The following is a 26,578-nucleotide window of genomic DNA, read 5'->3' as shown; positions in this document are numbered from 1 at the left end:
AAACCCCACAGGCTCTGTATCAATGTTGCTGATGACAACACCATCATGGAGCAGTGTTGTTCGTGTATTGCAGGGTAAGTAATTTCTAACACATTATTACCTTAGACCTCCATGGTGATGCAAGCATTAGCTATAGATAACGTTAGCTAGCTAGCTACTCTCAAGCATTACTTACAGTACAGTCTTACAGTATACAGAGCTATATACAAGAAGCAGCTAGTACGAGCAGTGTTCTCAAACAGTAGCCTATTTATTTTCTCCCCTTCTCATTGCTGTTGAAACCATAGGGCACCAGGTTACTGTTCGCACATCATTGGGCTCATGTACAGTTTAGACATTTCTCGTGCCCAAAATGAAGACACTGCCTCCTGTACAAGTCGGCCACAGCAGTGGCATAAACCCAGAGGGAAGAAGGTAGCAGGCCAGCCTATATCCTCTGCAGTGGTGGCAAAAGCCAAACTGAACCGCAAACGGAGACCAGTGATCCCCACCTACACTCCTAACAGGTAGTTTCAAAGCACAATAAAAACACAGATACATTTGGTAATAAAGGCAAAATGGTGCTCCTTCACAGTTTATTGAAAAAAAATGTTTGCACCGTCATGCAGTTTGATGTGAAAGAATAATAGCCTAGGCACAACATCAGATACATTTCTACAGTGAATAGTTAATACTATGCATAACACAGTAACATGTATATTTCTGCCTTTAGGAGTCAGGAATCTGAGGACATATATGAGACACTGAGAGGAATGAGAGGCACACCTATAAGCTACATCGTTAACCAGACCCCTATACAGGTAGCAGTAGGTGGAAAGAACTACCCCATTGGTTGTGGCTTGAGCTATCAGGTAATGGTATTCTTGAGGATGCAAGGCTGGAAGTTAGACAGCATACTCACAACATACCAGATCTGGTTGATGTTTCTCAACCTTATGTTAGGGATCCTCTCTGACACAATTTTAAATTTCTTTATCTTTGATATAGCACGTTCAACATGTATCCTGTGTGCAGCCACTTTTTTTGTCAGGCAGACATCTGTAGAGGGCATCTGCCTTTTTCCTCTGACGAAGGGTGGGATGTTTATTTCAAGTCCAATTTCTTGTAGGTCATTTTCAATTAAAAATCCTTTATCTACCATAAGCCCATCCCCTTCCTGCAGATAGCCATGTTTAAGCAGATTTTTCATTAGCTCAATAAAGTTGCTCTGCCTAACTATTTCTTTGTCAGACATAGATCCAGTGAAAAGAGTTGAACAAAATATTACAGAACCTCGTGGATCACATGCTATGAGGGATTTCAATGTGTTTGCAGACTTGTAGGTTGAGTAGCTTTGGCTCTGCAATACAAGTGAAGATGGGGTTTGAATTTTTAACTCTGTACAGTCTAATATTGCCATCGTTGTAGGAAATTCCTCTCTGTACTTTCCTGGCATGTGTGCCATTATTATGTCTCTATGAGGCCATGCGGGTAGTTCCCCTAGAACTGTGAACATGTAGTCCACCCATGCGTTGAACAAAGTACCAACACTACGTTCATCAATCATAAATCTAAATGCCAAATCTTTTAAATCATGATTTTGTCTCAGTTTCATAAGAACAAGCAAGAGCTGCACACGCAGGGGCATTGTGTTAATTTGCCAATCAGTTCTGCTATATGTCAATGGGACTGAAGTTTGCTGTGCTGTTTCACTGCTAGGTATACTAAACACAGTACATAGATTGTTGAATTGATCATAAGTGAATCCAGTGGCATATTTGAAATAGGCTGGTACACGGCTGTGCTGCAAGACCTCTGGTGTTAATCTATTTGGTACATGATTATCTCTCAGAACAGTATTTATACTCGTCAGTGATTCGATTTGTGCTTGTTGATTTCTCAATCTTTCATCTCGCTCGTCTTGTCCACCTTCCATTGGGGGAGGCTGCTCCACAGGCCGGCGCTCCTCATCTGGAGGCTCCTCCACACCCTGACCTTCTTAGAGAAGAGAGAGGAGTAAGAGGGGAGGAGAGAGGGGTGATGGATAAGGAGAGAGGGGTGATGGATAAGGGGAGAGGGAGAGGTGAATGAGGGGAGAAAGGAATGAGGAGAGAGGGATAAGAGGAGACAAATTATTTCAAATGTTTTCTCTCGCTGCAGCTCCCACTGTTGCAGCTCCCACAGACCAACCCAGCAACATCCCTGCCTGTATCCTCTTACTGTACCAAGACCATCCCCATGCCCCTCTCTCCAGACATAGCCATACCAACACCCAGGGGCGGATCTACCGGGGTGGCATGGGGTGGCAACTGCCACCCTAAACATTAGCCTTGCCACCCCAGCTGCCAACCCAGTTGGCATCTTTGTTTTGAAAGAAAAGTTGTGGCTCATCGGACATTTATGAGAGAAAGTCACAAGATGCACGTCATGTAACCCCTCCCCCGGTCCTGGCGCGAGAGTGGAAATATGATTGGTGGCGAATTCATTTGAACGGGACGGCGCAAAACGAGAAGCCTTTCGGACCCAAGCACTGAAGGAATGAGGTAATTGCGGTCTACAATGACAGAGAAGAGAATGTCAAGTTTGACTGTACTCAGCATTGAATCAAAACGCACTACAGCTGTTGATCTTAATACATTTGTGAGGCGTTTTGCTGAACAAAATAGTAATCGCCGCATTCAGCTGTAATAGACATGCCAACTTGATGCTCTGCTCACGGATGACTCGATGAGAATAACAAACTGTTAAGATGATGACCTTGTATGCGTGTATATCTTTTTTTCTTTGAGGGGGTCTGCCCCCAAAAAACAGTTTTAAGTCCTGAGAAAGTAAAATAAGACGGTGTGTAAAACTACACTGCCCAGCCAACAGAAAGTAACCACTTTGGTTTAACTAGGCCAGTAGGTAAGGACCTTCCACTGGATAATAACTGCAGCGATGTATATGTTTTAGCTGAATACACGTTTTTTTAACCCTAACTGATGCAGTTAGTCACTTCTTTAATGTTTGTTCTTTCTGATGTAAAGTCAAGGTTGTAACTGTATATCAATAATGATATAATTACTTGTTTTTCAAATTTGAAGGAGGGTGAGCAAGCATCTTGATGAACATTCATCATTAACTCCTCCAAAAAATATAGTTTATTCAATAATAAATGAATATGTGAATCATAACAGTTCTTCACTATATCTGTAAAGCGTCTTTGAGCACCTGTAAAAACGCTAACAAATTAAATCTATTATTATTATTATTTATTAACAGTGATTGACAGCTGATAGGAATAATATGATTGTTAATATTATCATATTCATTCAGACAAACATCGATGAGACAGTTAATTAATGTACTTATTGCAGCAGTCTGTTTTGGTTCCCCTGCTGGTCTAAGAGTGAGACAAACTCATTCAGTTATTGTTCAGTTAAAATTCATTAAATTACGTCTGCCACCTTATATGTAAGGCTTTACTGATGTGCCACAATAATATCACCTATGTGATTGAGTTAAAATATGAATATTGTGGCTTTCCAAGTTAACATTGATTGTAGGGGTGTAACGGTTCACAAACATTTCGGTTCGGTACGTACCTCGTTTTTAGGTCACGGTTCGGTTCGGTACGTTTTCGGTACAGCAGAAAAAATTATCACAAAACAATAAATATTTTGTTTTTATTATTATTAAACTGACTAATGTATTCAAATAAATACAAAATATAGTAAAATAAACATTAAGGTGCAGCATTTCGATGAACTGAAATAATCTGTATTTGAACTGTACTAGTACCTAAGCAGCCAGCTTGACATTAGGACTTGCTTTTCATTGTATTTTCATGTTGTTCTAAAGAAAGATGAACTTGCTTGCTGAAATGGCAGATCTGCTGGCACTAACAATGTCTCCTGCTGTGGAGAACACCCTCTCTAGGGACAGAGGTAGCAGACACAGCCAGGTAGCACTTTGCTAACATGGCAACATAAGGATACTTGGCGTTTGTAATAGCTTTGGCTCGGTCTGAACTTGTTCTCGAGTGTTGGAGGCTTACATGCAGTGGGAGTTGGGTTTGCACTTCAGTCTTTTTTCTTTTGGTACCGGTGATATTCACGTTCGGTGATGCCTTTTCAAATGAGTGTGATGTATTGCCAGCCGCGTAACCAATGTTAGTTGAACAATGTCGACAAACAGCTTTGGTTCGGTCCACCTGTCTTTGTCCGTCATCCTTGTACGTAACTGCGAAACCAAAATGTTCCCAAACCGGAGACTTCAATGATGCTGGAGGATTTTCAGCTCAACTTTATCTGCGTTCGCCATTTCGACAGTTCCTCAAATTACTGACTACATTTGAACTCATCCCTGTGACCAGCTCTCATAGTATGCCTCTCGTCCAATGAAATGACTTGGTCGCTCTATGATATATACCTGAGATTACTTCCAGAAAGTTTTTCTCAATTTTTTACGTTTAACGCTATATTCGTTCGGTACACACGTGTACCGAACCGAAGGGCCCGTACCGGATAATGTCAGTACGGGTACGTGTACCGTTACACCCCTAATTGATTGATATGATTGCAATTTCAATCAGCATATACTTCTGTCAGGGGATGCCACCCCTCAAAATCTCCTGCCACCCTCTTGCCACCCCATGAATATTTGTCTAGATCCGCCCCTGCCAACACCACAGCACAAGCAGAGCTTTGATCTGGAGGAAGCAAGAATACTACAACTGCAAACCACGGGACAGGCTGCATGTCCACTGTGGCACAAGGAGCGAGAGGGCAGGCTGACTGCATCAGAATTTGGCACAATAGTAAAGAGAAAGAACATTTCAGATGCCTTCATACAGTCCACATATTACCCCAAGCCCTTCACTGCTACTGCAACAACCTATGGCTCTGCCAATGAGTCAAAGGCCAAGCAGCTGTACCAGGAGACATTTCCAGATAGGCATGTTCATAGCTCTGGCCTCCTCCTGCAACCAGATCTCCCCTTCCTTGGGGCAACACCAGATGCTATAGTATGTGACAATGGTCAAACAGGCTTGCTTGAGGTGAAATGTCCCTTTGCAGCAAGGGACATGACAGTAGCAGAGGCAGCCACAGCCATAAAAGATTTCTATGTGCGTAAAGACGGAGAAGACATGCACATCTCAGAGAGGCATAACTGTTATTACCAAATTCAAGGGCAACTACTACTTAGCGGACTCGACTTCTGTGACTTTGTACTTTTTACAAGAAGAGATATATATATTGAGAGAGTTCACAGAGATATTCAGTTCATCAATGACATGATTGTAAAGCTGCACACATTCCATGATGCTCACTTTAGTCCAAAGACATAAATCATACCTCTTTCATTGTCACTCATGTCCTGTCTTGGGTTGACCTGTGTCGTCTCTGTGAGGGCAGTAACATCTCCAGCACACCTCATTCTGTGAAAAAAACACAAAAATCTGAGTATTAGCTAAGCATAGACAGATAATAATAATAGTTCATTTATGGAGCATCTTTCATACATAAAATGCAGCTCAAAGTGGATTTTATTGACAACAAACATAACAACATTGACAGATCAACATTTGTATTTGCCTTGTCAGGGATAAAACGAAAAGTCCAGGACTTATTTCCATCGTTGTCCCTGTTGTTACTGGTTTCAAGTGGCACTATGGCATCTGAAGTGCATCGAGCATTCTTAGTGCATAATCTAAAGTGCATGTAGTAGTATTCATGTTTCAGTTTTTTTTTTATTATAAAAAAAAGCATCATTCATGCTCATTGGTGCATTAAAAACAATTATTTTCATCAACATGTTATGTTAGCAGTGGTGGTCACTACATTAAATCTATAACTATAACTGTCCTTGTTGGTCATCATTTTCACTGTTATGCACCTGGCTGACTGTAACGTTACCTTTTTTTGGGTGAGGGTCTGTGTCTTTTCGGAGCAGCACACACGAGAGCCCGGATGGGATCTGGATATTCCAGAGTTGGCTTCCCATCTCTGAAGTGCTTTGAGGTGAAAAGACAGTTAGCAAAAGTTAGCTAAAAACACCAGCTAACTAGCGAGGACGAAAAGTCAGACAGCAAACGTTGATGTTGATAACACTGTAGCTAGTTAGCTGGCTAACAAGTTGGCAGCTAACGTTAGCTAGCTGGGCTGTATATACGCTAGCTAGTTGGCAGTCAAAGTCAATCGTTAGCAAACTAATAGTTTGGTCTACGTTTCTAATACATGCCGTCAAATATTATGTCTTTATGAATTGACCTTACCTTTGAGCAAACATAAGTGTCCTTGGTAATTTTCTTCACATTCAGTTGTGTATGTGGTCGACGACACAGCATAATCCACCGCTTGCATTTCTCGAGTTTTCTTTTGGGCTTCGGAAAAGGTACGAAATATACTCCACCATCCAGTCTTTCAGGGTACCTGGTGTCCGAATTACAGGTACCCCACGCACAGCGTTTCACCATCAGATATTAGCTAGATAATAAGCTAACTAATGAACTCTTCACAGTGGTTTCGATCACAGACGTCTGGTTTTGGTTTTGATGCGGCTCACAAACGGCTTTTCTGGGGATGTCCGAGTTTTCTGCCAGGAGGGATCTTCGCTGTGATATGATTGGACAAATTCTATTTTGGGGCGTGGTTTAGCGATAGGTCTATTGCAGCAGAAAATGTTGCCTTCGCCCAGAAGAGCTGCTGAAAGTGATCAAATGCTCGTGTGACAGTGCCGTACCTTGTAAAACTAAGCGATGTCGCTGTTACCTTGCCGGAATGGCATGTACAGATGGAGCACTCCAGATCAGACTCAGATGGGTGTGTCCCAGTCAAAAGCCCAGCGGATGCCAGTGGCTGGGGGTGTTGCCAAATTGCTAGAGGGCGTTGCCCAATTTCCCCATTTGTTCAATTACAGGATTTAACCATGAGATGGCGCTTCATTCACAAAATACACAAAGACAACTGTTTGCAATGTTTGCAGCTCTGCAGTTGTGTTTGCTGAATACTGTAGCATTTAATCACTTATTTGTTACTGTATGGTTTTCACAAGCTACTATAATGAAAAAACATCAATATTTTAGATCAAATAAAGTATATAGTTTGCTTTATGCAGTATATTTCTTGTAATATTGTTGGGGTGTTTTTACACAGTACAGTAGATTGAAGTAAATTAACTTATACATTAAGATAAGATAAGATGGACCTTTATTAATCTCGTGGGGAAATTCAGTAGTTCAAACAGCAACAGGGTGAGCATGAAAAACAGGACAGCACAGATTCACACAGATTAATAAAATCAAAAATAAGATTAGCGATAAAAATAATAATAATGAGAAACTATGAAATGAATAAAACTAAAATATAATTATCATATATTATAATGTATTGTATTATTAAGTAATATCATACATTAACCCCATTATAGCAGATGCCACATTGAATGGATGAACACATTTATGCATCAATAATTACAACAGAGTATTTCTAAATACAAGTTAAATACTTATATGTATTTAATATTAACCCTTTGGAGTCGACCGTCACGCCGGCGTGATCAGATCACATTACCTGTGCCGCATAAAAACAACAGTGCCGTGTGTTTCTGTCGAAAGTACTGGCTTGAAACTATATCCCAGTCTTTGTTTCATGCAAAAAGACCCAGTAAACACGGAGATACGATGACATAAAGTTAATACATTTCAAAAGTATGAAAAATGGAAGCACATATTTGAATATCTTCGCCGTATTTTATCATTTTACGAAACGGAAAATACTGGAAACTGTAGATCCTGCTCAACAGGATGTATATGTGTATTTCTGTCAAAAGTACTGGCTTGAAACTATATGCCAGTCTTTGTTTCATGCAAAAAGACCCAATAAACACGGAGATATAAAGTTAATACAGATATATTTCAGAAGTATGAATAATGGAAGCACATATTTTAATATCTTCACTGTATTTGATCATTTTACGAAACGGAAAATACTGGAAACTGTAGATTCTGCTCAACAGGACGTATTTACCAGGGAGGGGGTGAGGTAATCAGGTAAACGGAGTGATACGAAACGAGACGAAGAGGGACGGCGGGAGACTGCGATTAAAGTAAAGTGACAGACAAACATTGAGAATTTAGATATAGTAAGATAGATTTAGAGTTTTGAAGATTCAACTATGATGAAGAGAACTCTGAACGTGAGTCAAGCTTTAAGCTTGTTTTTTGACATGGAGGAGGAGGAACCTGTGATGTTGCCCTCTGTGTCGTAGTTGACAGAAACCGCTTTGAAGCGTGGCACAGATAAAGACAGAAAACACTGATTTGTGTACATAATGTGTATATATATATATTTGTATTATATTTATAATAACACTTTTGCCTTATCAGAATGAAATCCCATGCTACCTCAATCAAACTTTCACATTATCATAGTGACATCCCATGTATATATTTCCAGCTTTTAAATGGTTTCGTTGTGTATGTTTGTGTTACCTATGAAAAATAATATCATTTTCAAAATCTGTTTTTACGTTTTTTTTGTGATTTTGGGTCCAAAATGTTCATATAGTAGAAGATCACTGCTCTAAACAAAGTCAAAAATCCTACATCCAAACGAAATAAATATAATTAATTATGATGAATACGTTAAGTCTTGTTCATTGTTTTTCACTTTTATTAAATGTTTGATATTTCCGGTGGAAATGGTGGACTATCGGACATTCAAAATGCAGCATATTTTCACTCTTACACACATATATTCTCCTTTTACATACATACATTTTCACTCTTACACACATATATTCTCCTTTTACATACATACATTTTCACTCTCACACACGTATATATTTACATTCATACATTTTTCAATGCACACATTCATATATTGTTACTCACACATTCATGCATTTTGTTCTCATATTCATATAATTTAATGCTCATATTTATACATTTTGCGCTCATGCGAAATCTACTAAAACAAAGTATGTCATGGTAGTGGTCAGCTGTTAAACACAAAAGTGTATCTTAAGGGCTGTAAATATAATAAGCCTGTTGTCAATTTTAGACACAGGCTTATTATATTTACAGCCCTTAATAACATTCATTTTCTGGACTCAATGTGTGTCTTGGCAGTTTTCTTTGTTCCAAGCAAATGAGTGCTTTTTGTTTTGAAATCACTTCCGCGAGTTTCGCGGGCCTACCCCCTCGCTCCACTGACCATTAGACCATTTAGTAAGGTAACAAGCAAAAGGGCAAAAACGCCTCTCAGACGCTCTTCCGTTTACTTTTTTAATAAAGAAAAACAAATGGTCCGTAGATACACGGACTCATATAGCCTATGTATGTATACTGTAAGGAAAATGTATGTGTGTGAGAGGACCAGTATGGATTACGGGATAGAAATATGCAAACACAAACCTACAGACTGGGGGATGGGAGATCACAGGAGTGAGGAGTGAGGGGGGGGGGGAGAGCTGTGGAATGTGACCCTTGGGAGAATTCCTCCACACATGCCGATGGCCAATTCGTTTTAAACAAAGAGTTCGCAACACAGGACAGCATAGGCAACATGGGGGGTGGGGGCTGGTGAACGGTCTGGTCAATGTTTGTAAACACAATCCCCAGGATGTGTCCTAATCAGGAGCCGGGTAAATGAGAGACTGAGGAGCCCCCGAAAAACAGATCCCGAAATAGCTCGTCCTGGTTTCCGCAGCAGATAGGCCTACAGTATGGTGTCTGTTATGTCAGTTATTTTAAATAAAACGTTGAAAACTGAACTTGAAAATGGTTTCCTCTTTTTATTTTATTTATCATTTTAGGGACGGGGAGACGTGGGGAGACGTGTGTGATTAAAAATTAATTTGCAGAAATGTAAAGTGATCTAACTAAGTTCTATTCATATATATTGACGGGAAGAGCAGTGTAAATGGGTGGCCATATGCATTTGAAAAGCAATATAAATCACACAGTTATTATACAATAGGCTATAAAAGCACCATCGATAACCATTACCTTTATCCAATTCAAACTTTGGATGGGAAAAAAGGAAGGTGTACATGGTTGGGCTATACTGTAGGCCCAGGCGCGGCGGGTGCTGTAGGCTATGAAGGCTAAACCTTCCCAAATATTTGTGTAACTGCATCCTGGTAAAATAAAAATATAATGTCTTTGACATTAGCGCTAATATGCAGCCACCTGTGCCCTGTACCACGAAGCCAGTCCAACAGACCCTGGATATGCTTGAGTTATCTTAACTAACCCTAACAAACGCGATATCGCTAAACGGTCCTACGGCGCTGGTTATCAACTCGGTAAATCAAGCCAGGGTTTCTCTCTCCAGCTGAGAGCGCGTTCACGTGAAAGGGGCGGGGTTAGCTACATTTGACCAATCACAAACAGGGACAAGTGTACTGACAGCGCAACATCATACTTCATTAATGAAAAGTAAACTAATATTAGACAAATATGAACTTTAAACATCCATGATGACTTAAACATATAATCCAGGATACAAGCCACATAGTTGCACCTGCAAGGAGAATACAGAACAACTCGTTAAAAAATAAACTACCGAGTGTTTGAAAGCGTACAACAGTTTTATGATACTGCCCCATCTAAAACACGAGGGGATCTGACTTTATTACATTTGAGTTGAGTGTTTCGTCAACTTAATGTGTTGCTTAAAATAATACGTCTGCATACAGTATATGTGACAATGTAACTAAGTGTTGCACGGCCAGATACGGCTCGAGAAGCTGACTCAGATAAGGAAATATTGTGATATCGATGTGAGATCGATGATGTGATGTCAGTGTGATATGAATGATAAGTGTGACACGTCGGCGTCTTCTCTGCATACGGCAGTTTAAACTGCATTTCCTTTTTCCTGTCATATGACTTGATAGATTTAAACTCCGCACACTGAGCTCTGATCGGTCAGCAGGTGGTGCTTTCACTGAGTTGATCTCTTTTCTATAGACGCCGGAGGCGGGCAGCGTAAGATGAAAAAAAAAGTTATTTAGCCTTCCCATACCTGAGCCTCACGCGCCGCCTATGTTAGGCCTACTGTATACATACAAAGGCCATTCAAGCTAGAGTTCTTCTGGAAATGTTCACATCAGGCACCTTCAAGTTAAACAATACTAAACAATTAACACAGTAGGCCTAAATTATGTGGATTAAACCACATTTATTCGTTAAAAATAAACGAAATATGATTTTGTTTGAAAGATTAAATGTCATCAGGCACCTTCAAGTTAAACAATCAGGTGCACACTTTAATGTGCCGCCACCTCCGGACTCGGCTTGACTCGGTTTAAAGAATGCACAAATGTGTTTAATCGTTTGTCAGATATGTACTAAGTAGCCTAAATACATTTGTTCCTGCTCAAGATTAGATTCAACTTTATTTTTATTGTACATATTGCAGGTACTGAGACAACGAAATGCAGTTTAGCTTCTAACCAGGGGTGCAACAAGCAGCGAAAAGTAATGTGCACAATACTACAGTAAACAATTAACACAGTAAATTATGTGGATTAAACCACATTTATTTCGTTAAAAAGAAACGAAATATGATTTTGTATGAATGATTAAATGTAGGGTGAATTGCCCTAATGTGGGACATTTTTGCATTTCAGACTTCGGGAATATATTGCGATATGAAGCCGATACAATAAATCAAAATCCAGTAGGCTACCATTCCGAAATCCCCAGTAATATTAGACACTAATAATACAGTAAACTATTAACACTGTACATATTATTGTTTGCCCGTGGGATTAGGATGATCGGTAGTGAGACCCGTGCTGCATTTTCCTCCGGTCGGATGTGATATAAAAACAAAGGGATTATTGTTGTTGTTGTAAACTCACGTGGATTACATTTAGTGCATTCATTTCAACTCGTGAACATATGTACATTAAATGATCGTGAGGATGATGATTGAAAATCGTTTGTTTGAGCCTGGATGCATTTCCTGATCTAAAAACATAGCGATGGTTTTGGATTTACGCCAACGTGAATTAAACATTATTTTGTTAAATAAAAACATGGGGATGTTTAGTAAATGATTACATGTCTCTTATTTAGCACAGAATATGATCCTATCTGTGACATATGGATCTTAACAAATATCCGCTAGATCAGCTGTTTATTTCACATGAGTTCCAGTGTGGCAGCTTTTTAATCACGGCTCCCCCTGGTGGATCCATTATCCATTGCAGCTGGTTTCATTATAATTAAATGTATTTATCAAGGGGGCGTTTCAAGTCCTGCGGGGGGGGTTTTCCTTTTCAGCAGGGGCCCACCCCGTGCCGATCACGGACCCGCGCCGGTAGGCGTCTGAAATGGAGCGCTCCATCTGTACATCATTCTGTAAATGTGAAGGTGGACATGGTTGTTTTAATCAAAAGACCAGGGAATGTCTCCAAGCAGAGACCGAGGATGAAAACATGTGAAACGAACACTGACAATAGCAGACTATATATGCACATACGTACAGTATATAACATTTATGTGCTAGTTAAGCTAAAATGACTTCTGTGGTTCTTGACTGTTGTAATTTTCTTTATTTTGCCTTCAGCAATAAAATTGTCTTTGTTATCAATACTGGTCATAACATTAGTAAAGTAGAGTGCAATAATATGTGTGCATGTGTGTGCTTGCTTGCTTGTGAGAACAACAACAATAACCCTCATATATCTTAATACCAGATTAAGCAAAACGAATTGGTAAATTGTTTGTATGAGCAGAAAACTTTAATTTGCAGAGTTGCCCTGAATGCCTTACACGTGATTTACAAGCGATAATACAAATATGCTGACTCGGCAAAATTGAAATAAAATACAGAAACGACCATTGTAACGCATCATTTTAATAATGAGGCATTCAGTTATTATAATACATATCAATACACCACATTAGCAGACCTCCAGTGATACCGCACATATAATAATCGATATTTCCCCTTATTTTTAGGAAACTATTATAAAAATGTCCGTAGATCGTCCTTGCAAGACATACATTCCAGTGTCATGTGACGTTATTATTCATCACAAAGACATGTATAATACACCGTTGGAAAGGTATGTTATTCCTTTTTACTATGGTATATCATATGCTGTAATATGTGAATGTTACATTACACTAGACGTCAAAGAGTAGCCCTACCCCCTAATTCAGCGATTCACGAATATCGCGAATAAGGGTACCTGCACAAAATCGTGAATAATTCAAATTGCCCAAGGATGAGAACTCCACACCACCCTAGATATCTTTATATAGACCCTATATATGAATAATCAGCAGAGAAAAAAACTTTATCAGAGAATTTGGGGTTAGGGTAAAAATAGCCGCTCTGACGCGTTGAACCCAAGCGGCAAACTCTGGGGAACAGCCGGGACGCCAATACGGAAGTGCCACACACTGCAGTTCATACATGGGCCGCTAGGGACTGGCTGCAGAAAGGAGCAATTTCCATAGACCCCCATGTTAAAATGCCCAACTTTACAGCAGAAAAAAACATGTTTCTACCCATGGATGCAATAAATATTATTATCGATATAGTTAGATTCCACCTTCATGATTATGAATCTGTGAGTGAATTGTTTTCTAACACGACCCTTTTATTTATATTAGGTCTTAATGTTTTTGCATAAATTAGGGCGTGGTCACTTTGATGGACATGTACATGCCTCACTGTCAGCTAACAGCAACTTGTCCACTCTGCTAGGCTACAACCATAGAGGCGACAACGTTAGTTAGTCATAGTACTGTACTTGACCCTTTAGCTTTAGCCGTGTTCGTGGTGATTGTCCCTTTTAGGGAATATTGTTACAAATACCAGACAATTAAAATGTCGTGCTGTGCGCTTGAATGTACTAACAGAACTTCCAAGAAGTCTAAAATGATAATATTATACATGTTAACCCCGTTCGCAGGTGTTTGTGTGCTTGGTAGCTTAGCTTGTTACTTATTAGCCAGCTAAGGACGTAACCCTTTATGCATACATATACATTTTAGTTTATGATTCAACCTTGGGTAAGACTTTTATAGTCTATGGCTATGACGCCCATAATGCTAAACGGGAGCAAATGTTAATAGGGGACCAAATTATCCCAGTGGTGGCCGCCGGAGCTAACGGAGCCGCAGTGGGCTAGCTCCGGGACGCCGGCTGGAGCTAGCCCCCTGCGGCTCCGTTAGGTCCGGGCGGTGGAGTCCGTCGTTATAACTGGAGATCAAGGAATGCAGCGAAACGCAGACTTGGTTCGCCTGCTGTAGTATTAGCTAAATAAATTATGTTGAACAAGGCTTATTAAGCTGAACATCGCCACAATTGTTCTGCTATGTATCGGTACTTATTTTCTTAACGTGTGAATGACAAGCATTAAGAATAACAAAATATAGCTAATTCTCTTGCAGATTGTCTCATTTGATTATGAATGTAACGTTTATATGGGGAACTACACTGTTAGCAGTAACTTGGTATGCATGTATTTCATGTTAGCTTAGCTTCTTAGCCTGAGCTAGCTCTGTTTACTTCCAGTTCAGAGGCAGCAGGTCCCGCCTCTTTGCCCTTATTTGGAGCAGGCGGGATTAGACTCTGACGTTGCTGTCAAGCCGTTAGTGGCCGACTCTGCCTACTAAGGTATTCTCTGCAACTCTGCAGAATCCTATGGGTGACGTCACGGACACTACGTCCATTTATATATACAATCTATTTGAACCCAATGGGAGCAAATTACACTGAACGCTGCGACGCAGCACCTGAGATTACTCCCAAAAAGTTGTTCACGTTCTCAATTTTTGAAGTTTAACGTTCGGTACACACGTGTACCGAACCGAAGGGCCCATACCATTACACCCCTAGTATATCTGTATAGTTCAATGTTAATTGACAATAAATAGTTGTTTTTGAATTGTACTTTCTTTATTTGATTGGCAGTCAGTTGTTGATTACATGCAGACGTTGATAAAGCTACAGGCTACTTCAATATCACACTAATTCATGAAGCAAGTTAGACATTTTGATGTTCCGGACCTTTGCATGGGGAGATTTTCTCTAAATGGACCTCGATGAATTTTAGTTGAATACCCCTGCTGTAGCTCCTCAACATTCTCCATGTTGTTAATTCAATCATATTTGATTTTGAGAAATATTAAAGATCCCATGACATGCTTTTCCGGTTATTACCCGTCCCCTTGTGTGTTATGTAGCTTTTTATGCATGTAAACGGTCTGCAAAGTCACAAACCCTCAAAGTACACCCTGTAGCAAGTAAAACTCTTAACACAGAAAATACATCTCTTGTCGGGGCAGGAGCTCCAACAAGCCATTGTAAGAAATGTAAATAAATGTTTAATGATGTAATTTAGTTTAAACATACAGTAATCTTAAAACTGTTTTATTGTGAAAACATTTCCGGTTAGCATTCGCCTGTGCCTAACGTTGATGCTAAAGTTTATTTTGAAAAGCTATTCCGAAAAAAGTCTCCGGAATATCACCAGTAAGCTTGACTTCCGGTTTTCTGTTAAAAAACGATTGCAGCCGTTAAAATGCATTGGATAAAAAGTCATGAATGAGTGTATAAGGAAAAAAGGTGTGTGGAGTAGGGATGTGCATCTCCATCACTGAGGCCAATGCGATGCGCATCTCGATACTGCCGCGATACGATACATTAACGATACATTTGAAACACCAGGCGATGCGATTCACCCCTGTTGCGATACAGTTCGATACGATTTGATTCAACATTATGCGATTCGGTGTGATACGATGCAATTCAACACGATGCAAAAATAATGATACTTCAATATGGTACGACAGAGGATTTTTGTTTTATTCCTTATATGCAGCAAATCATACATTAACAAAAAAGTGCTTTACATATTTGGTTCTGCACATCCCATCATGCCGTTTATTTTTGTACCTTTAAAAGCTCTCCAGAGTACAGTACAATTGTATAACACCTCACAGTTAAACAATGTAAGGATGCATTGCCCATGATTAACAATGTGCAAATAACAGCTACCATAGTGCAATGCCCATACAGCTGCCAGCCTGATGTGCTTAACACTCATTAATAGGCTAACTCACCAGTGAGCAGAAAGCAGTGGGTTCTATATGAACAATAAAGAATACAAATAACCTTTCACAAACAGGTATTTCATAACTGCTTACAGTGAGGAAGACATTTAAATTATTATTGGCCGTCACAGGCTGCTGTAAACTAAACACCACTCTCTCTTACAGAACACCTCACTGAGTGATTTAACTCATATGTCTAACTTTCAGGTTTCTTTTTTCAGCCGCAGACCCCATGTGCTCTGCATTCAAAAATGGTGTATTCACTGTTAGCTTACGACCTCCACGATTGAGCTATCAAAAATGTTCTTATCAATTTAGCATCATATTGGATAGGGGCTAAACGTGTCCTGGATTGGAATTTTTCCGATCATTCCCCTAGGAGGAGTGCGCAAGAATGTGCTTAAAATGTATTAAAAACGCACATATTTCAAAATGGCCGACTTTTTGGGGGGCGGGGCTAATGGAATGTATGTACAAATATGTCCGCAATTCCATGAGGAATGTCTGTGCTAAAATTCGTGAAGTTCTGAGAAACTATGTGACTACCACACAATAGGGGGCGCTAGTGAGCAGTTTTTTTTTTTTACATTCTCGAAAAGGTCTTGGGCTCTGACGTGTGTCCCAAGTTTTGCGTCCGAAGATCATTTTATGCTATCGCAATAAAAAAAAAGTATAGGCCACGCCCACATTCTGCATTTGTTGCGACACTTTAAATCTGAGTTTGTAGTCACCCCGAGAGTATGTGTAAAAAAAAAATTAATCCATCTGCCCTTGAGTTATAAAATGGTGGTGTTTTTGGCCCCCCCTATAGTCCAAAATGAAAATGCTTTGGTGTGCCTATTTCCCAAGACATGCTCATCTCCTAGGGTAATGTGTCTAACCCTCCACTGATGCTGAAAAACTGAAAATTGAAATTTAAGTGAATATTTCACTGTTTATGTAAATTATGCCAATTAAAAAATAAAAAAATGTAGGCGGAGCTTAGGGTCCCAAGAGGATTATTTGTAGAGCAGGTCCTCCCGGATATGTGTGCAAAATGGCAGGTCATTCGGAGTTACGGTGCGACTTTGTAAATGTATTCCGAAATGGGATTTTGATAGGTGGCGCTAGTGAGCAGGTTGGAATATTTAACCCATTGACTCCAGAATGTTGTAATTTTTACCGGTTCGGGTGTCCGTGCAAAATTATACAACTTTTTAAGCGTCCTAAAGCCCTCAAAAGCAGGAATGATGGCGACTAAGAAGAATAAGAATAATTCCACCAATAGGTGCCTCGCACTTCGTGCTAGGACGCCGTTGGGTCCTAGCGCTCCGTGCTCGGGCCCTAATTACTTGCACTTATATAGCGCTTTTCAAGACACCCAGCGCGCTTACAAATGGACGTCCACGAACCAATGTGTAGCCCCCGCCTGGGTGATGCTAAGGCAACGGCTAATCCGCGCACTACAGCTCACCACACATCAGCTCGGCCCATTTAGAGCAATTTGGGGGTTAAGTGTCTTGCTCAAGGACACTTCCGACATGCGGACAGTCAGAGCCAGGATTCGAACCACCAACCCTACGGTCGATGAACGACCAGCTCTACCAACTGAGCTTCAGTTGCCCCTAATGTAATCACTCGTTTAGCATTTTAAATATGAAAATACATTTAAAAAACGTACATCAGTTGCTCCGTAGGTAGGCTCCTTGAAGTACACCATAAGGAGCAGGAGGATGCAGGCAGCCTTCTCCGAAGCCTCTGGATCATAGCTGGCCAGAACTTCCCTGATCTTCGGGTTGTCCAGTTTCTGGCAGAACGGTCTGTCCTCTCTGACCCAGGGCCTCTTGGAGCTTTGGAAGGATGTTGACGTCCGTCAGGATGCCAAAGTGGGAGAAAAGCCCTCTCTTTGACCTCCAACATCGCTGGCGCAGGCATTCTGTTGAGGTACCTCCGCAGGATGACGTAGGTCCTCTCCATCAGAGGTTCTGCTCTCTCTGCCCCACCCATCCCTTCCTCTGTGTACAGACATACAAATACATGTTTGAGAGTACCCAAGTAACAACAATTAAATTCAATGTCCCCACCTCTGGGACATTTAGAGTGTCAAACCTTTAATTTCATGCTCTCATCACTACTCATTCTGAATATTAAGGTGGCCTTTTTGCTTAATGTGGGATGTTTATTCAGGTGTCAATTCACCAAAAATAAAAGTAGATTGCATGCCTGAGTAGATGTTCCGCAGATCCCTTTTCAAATGCTGCAACGTTGCCTTGGTCTCCCCCTCTGGTAAGTCTGGATGCATATCGTTGACTTTTTTACGATACCGATACCACTGAACGATACCGATACTCAACCGATACATATCGTGATACTTTGAAAATGTATCATCCCACAATTACTCCCATGAAGCGCTTTACGATATAGTTAACATGTCAAATTAATATTAAATTCAATTGTGGGACTTCTTGGACCTTTTAGTACTGAACAAACAATGAAAGATACATAAAAAATATGAAGAAAACCGATTATGGAATATATTTTATAACACATCTTGTCAATGCAAACAGACCGTTATAGCACCGTTATAATTAATGTTAAACCTGAGATTCGACTAGAGAACAAATACATAATTGATATAATAAATAATAATACGATCTCAGTGCTGCATTTGATACTATCGACCATGATATCCTATTGCAAAGACTAGAGCACTTAGTTGGCATACAGGGAACTGCTTTAGGCTGGTTTAGGTCCTATCTATCTGAACGCTCTCAGTTTGTACGTGTTAACGATGAATCTTCCACGCAAACCAAAGTTAGCCATGGAGTGCCACAGGGTTCAGTGCTCGGACCTATTTTGTTCACATTATATATGCTTCTGTTAGGCAATATTATAAGGAATCATTCTGTAAACTTTCATTGTTATGCGGATGATACTCAACTATATTTATCAATCAAGCCTGATGAAATTAATCATCTAAATAAAATTCAAGACTGCCTCAAGGACTTAAAAACGTGGATGACCTTAAACACGACCAAAACTGAAGTTATTGTATTTGGCCCGAAGAATCTACGAAACAAATTATCTAAGGATATACTAACTATGGATGGCATTAATTTGGCCTCCAGTGAGACTGTAAGGAATCTTGGTGTTATATTTGATCAGGATTTATCCTTTAACGCCCACATAAAATCAATTTCAAGGACCACCTACTTCCATCTACGTAACATTGCAAAAATCAGGCATATCTTGCCTCAAAACGATGCAGAGAAACTAGTCCATGCATTTGTTACTTCAAGGCTGGATTATTGTAACTCCTTGTTATCAGGGTGTACCAAGAAGTCAGTCAAGTCGCTTCAGCTGATTCAAAATGCTGCAGCTCGTGTACTAACCAGAGTTAGGAAAAGGGACCACATTACTCCTGTTCTGGCTGCCTTACATTGGCTCCCTATAGAACACAGGATAGAATTTAAAATTATTTTTCTCGCCTACAAAGCCCTTAATGGGCAGGCGCCATCTTACCTTAAAGAACTCATTATACCCTACTGTCCTATTAGGGCATTGCGTTCCAAGAATGCAGGGTTGTTGGTTGTTCCTAGAGTCTCTAAAAGTACAATGGGAGCCAGAGCCTTTTCTTATCAAGCTCCACATTTGTGGAATCAGCTTCCAGTTTGTGTTCGGGCGGCAGACACCCTATCCGTTTTTAAGAGTGCGCTTAAGACCTTCCTTTTTGATAAAGCTTATAGTTAGGGCTGATTAGATTCAGCCCCTAGTTTTGCTGATATAGGCTTAGTTTGTCGGGGGACATCTTACTTCTCTCTGTCTATATCTGAGTACTCGCATGTTCCGATTAACCCAGCTTCCCCAAATGTCTTTCTTTTTGGTGTCTTTTTGAGACATGGATGATCCTGCGGTCCTGTGTCCTGGATCGCGAGCCCTGGATCTTGAGTCGTGGCTGTGGTCCTGGATCATAGGTCCTGGATGGATATCCTCGTGGATTCATCTTCCTATTATACACACATGCATTTCCAAACATTTGGACTACCTATGTTGCAAATGTATTATCTTTTCAATTTACACACGGCATCTATTGCAAGTCTGTCCGTCCTGGGAGAGGGATCCCTCCTCTGTCGCTCTCCCTGAGGTTTCTCCCATTTTTCCCTTTAAACTGTGGGTTTTCTCTGGAAGTTTTTCCTTGTACGATGTGAGGGTCTAAGGACAGAGGGTGTCGTATTGTCATACTGATATTCTGTACACACTGTGAAGACCACTGAGACAAATGTAACATTTGTGATATTAGGCTATATAAATAAACATTGATTGATTGACATAATAGAATAATGGTCATGAGATCACAACAAATATCATCTTTAAAATCAACATTTACCTTCACTGGTGAGAGAAAACAAATCCCATCACAGTCCTTTTTATGGGACTTTTACCTTTCTAGTATTGAACAAACAATGAAAAATACATAAAATATGAAGAAAAACGATTATGCAATCTAATTTATAACACCCGCATCACGGGCCACGGACTCACTTTTCAAATTATTATTTTTTTTTAAAGTATCGAAACCGGATCTGATTTTGGTACGGTATACCATAGCCACCAGTAACCGGTATTTCGGTAATACCGGATACCGGTATGCACATAGCCGCGGGAAGTAGGGGTGCTGGGGGTGCTGCAGCACCCCCTGTTGGCGAGTGGTGTACATTTGAAAAACTGAGTGACCACCTAAATAAAAATGATTAAACTACATAAAATAGTTATGATTTTACTTAAAATAAAATTAGCTGTATACAGTAGCATATAATAGTCATAGTATATATTTGTATATATCAGGTGGCTTGAATTTATTTTCCAAATAAAATCCGAGTCATCTAGGTCATAGGTCGTGGGAGAGTGACGTAATTGATGCGACACACACACTGCAGTGACAACTTTATAGAATGGCGCAAAAAAGGATTTTGGATTTTTTTCTCCAACAAACAACCCAATAAAAAGAGTGGACCACCAGCTACTCCTCAGCCCACCACCTCTACAACTAGAGTAATATGACACAGAAGAGACTGACACATCTGATTTTAATGCATGTCCACAGTAACATTTTGGACAATGTGGATGTATCTGCTCTAATGAGGGTGTTCATTAGTGCCACCCCAGGCTACATTTTGAGTTTTGTGAAGCCCCAACACAAGGTAAGACGATATGTTTCCTTTAATGCTGCTGCCGCTGTGCAGTGTTTTGCCTTGTCAATCAGTTCAAATTGAATTCATAGTTTTATTAATATTGTAAATAATATTTTCTGACTATTTGTAATGTTATGTAGGTTTGTAAGACCCATAGTTAGCATGTGGGCATGTGCAGCTGTTGCTAAGGTCTATACTGGTTTATTAAAGTTAAGGCGAGACACCCCAGGTGAATAGGGTAATTTCTCCAGTTAATTACCTACAATAAGGCAATTGTTTCTTATATTACAAGTTTTCTGAATATGCAAATGAGCCATTATCTCATTACATTTGCGCATATTTCAACACATTTCAGGAACCGAAATCTGAACTTTGGATAAAGCCAGGTTCTAAATGTTCGTTTCATTTTGTAGTCATATTAGCATCAAAGGCTTTTACAGAAGGGATTTTGGATATCTCTTTTTATCACTCCATAAATCAGAAAATACTGTCAACAGCCCTAAAATATCAATTTTCGCCATGTTTCTAGGTATAACATCTTATATAATTCAGGCTATGAATGATCTATGAACAAACCCTTCTGTAAAAGCCTTCATAATATTGATAGGAATATAACTGGAAGGTTTGGTGTATGTACGTGCAACTGAAGTTGACATTTCGAACTCAGAGTAGGAGAAAAAACTCATTTTGAGAAAAGGACCTTTAAAGATTGCAGTGAGGCGCTAGCTAAACCCTCCTGTTCTTTGGATGACAGCTTGCGCATCGACGCACTCCGTGAAGGTATTTCATGTTCAGGGTCATTTGTGTTTTGTATAACCTTGCTTCGTGCAAGTGACAATTGTTGTTGTCTTCTCTGTGAACGTTTTTTTTGCCGTTCCTTTGCCATTTTGAGATTTAAATTTCTAGCGGAAAGCTAACCAGGAAGTGTTTTAGCACATCACGTGACGCATCTGAACGAATCACGTAGTCAGAAGTTGACACGAGCCAATGAGATTTCGTTTCTTGGTTTAAGACCCCTTTGTGCTTTCACGATTGGTTGCTGATACAAAGGAAATGACCATATTTGGATCCGATGAGATTGTGCAGGAGAGACTCAGCTTTCCAACGATGACATGGTGCAAACAGCGGTCGCGGTACTTTATGTTACGTTAGAATGCTAACTTTTGGTGAATTTAGGAGAAATATACAGACGCAAATAGACCAACTATAGTAAAATGAACACTTAAATGTGTATTTTGTACGTTTTACTTCCAAAAGCCTTAAAGAAAACATGTTATGGAATCAAAATAGTACAACATCTCAAAATTGACCAGTGCATGAAAAACGATGTTTTTGCCTGCCGTGTCTCGCCTTTAACAAACAATGTATGCGGCTCGTATCGCTGACAGCTGGGCCCGGCCCGGCACCGCCTTTTTTTTTTTTTTTTAAGCGGCTCCCTCCTCACTTTTGGCAGCACCCCCTGAGCAAAATGACTTCCCGCGGCTATGGGTATGCATCCCTATTGGGCACCACCTCACACACCTAGGGATAGGAATCATAGGTTAACTCAATACTATTGGGAGCGGTTGTAGCTCAGAAATTAGAGCCGGTCGTCTCATGACCAAAGGGTCGGCGGTTCGAATCCCGGTTCTGACTGTCTACATGTCAAAGTGTCCTTAAAGGGGCAGAGTCATGCATATGCATGTTTACTGCATTATAATCTAAAATGTATGTTTCATATTTTAGGAAAGAATCATAAAAAATGGATTTGTGTTTTATGTTTGAGAGAAGTTCAAGCATTATTTACTACATTTTCCATGTCTCCTTGCGGAAGGTTTGATTGCAGTATTGGATGAAGTGATTAATCTCAGGTGTGCTGCACAGGAAACAAATGTCTGAGCTTCAGTACTTCATGGAGGGAAGCTCACACATTGGTTTCCTGTGAAACACTATTGGATGATGTGATTAATCAGCTGTGCTGCACACCTGAGATTAATCACTTTATCTAATATTTGACAGGAAACCAATGAGTGAGCTTCCTCCAGGAAGTACTGGAGCAGGGGACTGCAGTTATGCACATAGTCTATAAACTACGGTATGTGTTGCATACTAGGCCTACCTCCAACTAGGAAGCAATCCGTGGATTTAGGGAAAGGTTGAATCCGTCAGTGTGATTACTGTCCTGTGGAGGGCGGCGGCAATACGCCTCGTCGCGTCGGTCCGCCTGAAACGGAAAATAATCTGTATAACACCAGGCAGGCAATCAGTAGGCCTAGAGCAGAGGTGCCCAGTACGCCCCCGCGGTCGACCGCGGGGGCAATGCTGGTAGATCGCGAGTCATTCATAAAAAAAAAAATCTAGTTCCGTTAGAATAGGCAAAACAGGTTTTGATCCCTCCTCCCTTGGCCTCCCTGCCACTTAATTCAGGAGTTTACTTGATTGACAGAGACCTATTGCTTTCCAGTTTGTTAACCCAGAATGCAAAGCGATACAAAATCAGTCAAGTGCCAGGAAAACTCAAAGAGACACACAACAAAATGAGTGCGGGACCGAGCAAAAAGCTAACAACATACCACTTCCACCCAGAATGGGAGGAAGAATATTTGTTTGTGATGTCACATTCAAAGGTTATTTGCCTTATTTGTAAAGCAAGCGTCGCTCTGCCAAAGAAAGGTAATGTGGAGAGGCATTATCGGAGTGTTCACAAGGCACATGACAGCGACTTCCCTCCGAGTAGCAAGTTGAGAAAGAGAAAGGTCATGTATTATTGCTACACAAACATTATCTCGCAGTCTTAGTGTCGCCAACTCGTTTCTAATATGCAAAAAGACAAACAAATGCGTCTATGGTCGGTGTATTTTCGATCCAGACGAGATCTCTCCCCCATGTGCGAGGGGGGCGGGGCAGTTTACACACACGCGGCTGCTACATGCAGCAACACACGGAGGAGATGGCGGAGAGAAGCGCTCCAAGGTGTGGTTAAATGTTACCCGTCTTGAGGTGGACAATGCTCGTTGCCATGAGTGTTCAGCATGTAAGGGCGGTAACACGAGCAATTTGTCTAAACATTTAGCAAAAGTGCACCACATTCAGACGGAGAAATGCACCGGGTTCGACTGTCTTTAGTAGCTCTGTAGCGAGTAACTTTTCCACGTCAGGTGTTATGTATGCTAGCAGCAACACACGGAGTTAACACAATTATACAAACATGGGTTAATGATTAGAGGTAACTGAGTTACTCTTTATTTTGTTAAAGTTTCAGCTATTCTGTTTACAGTTCTGTCATCAGATTATTTAATACGATTTGTTGTTTCTTTTGATGTAAAATATTATTTATTTAATTTAAATAAAAAGCAATGTTAATTTTCGAAACAATTTGTTAATTTAATAATATGTATTTTTGAATCAAGTATTCATCTTTATTGTCTTCATTGTTAGTTTCCACATGCCTAAAACAACCTCAAGCTAAATCTAAAAGTTGATGGCTAAATAAGAGCGTTTGAGAAATTGTGCAAGGCATGTAATAGTCCGAATAGTCGATTAGTCGTTTCATTAATCGATTATCAAATTAGTCGTTTGTTGCAGCCTAGCCTAGTTGTCCCATGTATAAATAAAACGTGTTATTCAGCAACCCTTGCAATTTGGGATTTTATTTTTGGTTGGTAGACCTCGGTGAGCTGGTCATTTCAAAAGTAGCTCACCAGCCAAAAAGTGTGGGCACCCCTGGCCTAGAGGAAGATACAAGATACAATATCTGTTTATTCGGCATGTAATTTTACAACATACTAGGAATGTGTTGCTGGTGGGTACTGACAACATAAACATAAAGACAACATTGGGCAGAGACAAGTGCAAAACAGGACAGTGTACAAAATGCTGATACAAGTAGAAGCTAATTTAGGCTAGAATAGTATAGAAGTAAAATAAGATAAAAGTTTTTTTTTCAGAGAAATATCATTACGCATTGCGAAGAGGCAAGAGAGAGAGTTTGGTAATCCTTTATCATCCAGAGTAGCGTTGTTGAAAGTCTTGAGTGATTGAAACTTTGCTTGCTAGGCGAGGCTTAAAACTCTAGGTAAGCCACAGGCTACAATGAGGCTAAAAACAGAGTTCAACTTGTTATGTCTGGGCATGCTGCTCTCAAAACATGGCGCTCATCATTCACTGTACTTGACTTGTAAGCGCAAACTTTGCGCTGTCTGATGGTGGGTGGAATGTGACATAGGGTCTCTGATGAATTCATTAAGAACATTGTAAGAGCAACTAACATTACTTGGCCAACTTTGACACTGGTTTAGATTAGGCCTAATTTGATTAGACAATTATATCATGAAACCACCAAGCGCAAGAAACATTAATTAGCTAGCTAACATCAGCTAGCCTACAAGTTAGTTAGCCCATGGCTTCAGAATACAACGATAGCAGCAATGCTAAGCTAACTAGCTTATACCAGAGCCCTATAATATAACTCTGGCTTATACCAATGGCGATTATGCCAGTCTATCTGGTTAAAGTATTCACTTTTTCACTCGAATACAGTATAAGCCTTCTGCCAACATTTGGAAACGTTACTGACTTTAGTCTACATAGAATGGAACAGTCGGCTGGCTAGCACCAGCTAGGCTAACGTTACGGTCACCGGCTTGAAGATGGACATGGCTGCTATCAAGCTAACGTTACTAGCTAACGCTAGCTAGTGTTATGTTGTGTTCGTTATTCTCGCGTCCAGGAGAGAAGCTTTAAAAGGAGTCTCTGAGAAGGTTCAAATGGTACTTTAATTAATAAAAAAGGCACGGTAATGTTACAAGCAGGAGATTGTTCAGTCAGGAGAGAAAGGCTGCAGCTTCCTCTCCCTGTGGTGGCCGTGCAGAAGAGAGCTCACAAGCATTCGTCCTTCCCGCTTGCTGGCTGTTTGCTCCTCTTCTCTAGGGGCTGTGACGTAGGAGACTTCCCCCCCGTTCTTCTGTGTCCGATATTGCGTTAAACGGAGGATTTCGACATTTTACATTCATTGTATAACTAGACACGCCTCTTCTCCTCCTAATCTCTTTCATGACTTTTCATCTAAATACATTTCAAACGCTAAAATCAACACTCAAATACAGGAAATATTTCACAGCATTTTCGTTTCCGGTAGTTCCGGATGTTGTCACATGCTACCCACGTCTGTAAACAATAACGTATTCAAATAAACTGTACCTTCATTTAATATTCAGCAATAATAATCTCCTGGTTCAATTAGTTGTAGTGTTAAATCAGTAGGTTTCGGTGTGCATCACTCCATGTCAATTCACTGCTAAATTCACATCTATAGGAAATGATATATTAGCCACATGCTAAATGCTAACCGGAGATGTAGGATTTTCAGAATAAAAGCTTGGTA

At 40.3% G+C, this 26,578-nt stretch overlaps 1 protein-coding gene across 1 annotated transcript; it reads right to left on the bottom strand.

Moving 5' to 3' along the window:
• Positions 1-722: 722 nt before the first annotated feature.
• On the bottom strand, positions 723-5,899 carry LOC117554670. The gene is made up of 3 exons (XM_034229145.1): positions 5,877-5,899; positions 5,316-5,398; positions 723-1,977 (listed from the first exon to the last, which is right to left on the bottom strand). The coding sequence occupies exons 2-3, from the start codon at positions 5,395-5,397 to the stop codon at positions 848-850; spliced, it is 1,212 nt and encodes a 403-aa protein (XP_034085036.1). The 5' UTR covers position 5,398; positions 5,877-5,899; the 3' UTR covers positions 723-847.
• Positions 5,900-26,578: the final 20,679 nt, after the last annotated feature.

The sequence above is a fragment of the Gymnodraco acuticeps genome, unplaced genomic scaffold (genome assembly GCF_902827175.1).
Source record: "Gymnodraco acuticeps unplaced genomic scaffold, fGymAcu1.1, whole genome shotgun sequence".
NCBI classification, from domain to species: domain Eukaryota; kingdom Metazoa; phylum Chordata; class Actinopteri; order Perciformes; family Bathydraconidae; genus Gymnodraco; species Gymnodraco acuticeps.
This window is presented reverse-complemented; position numbering and strand designations above follow the sequence as displayed.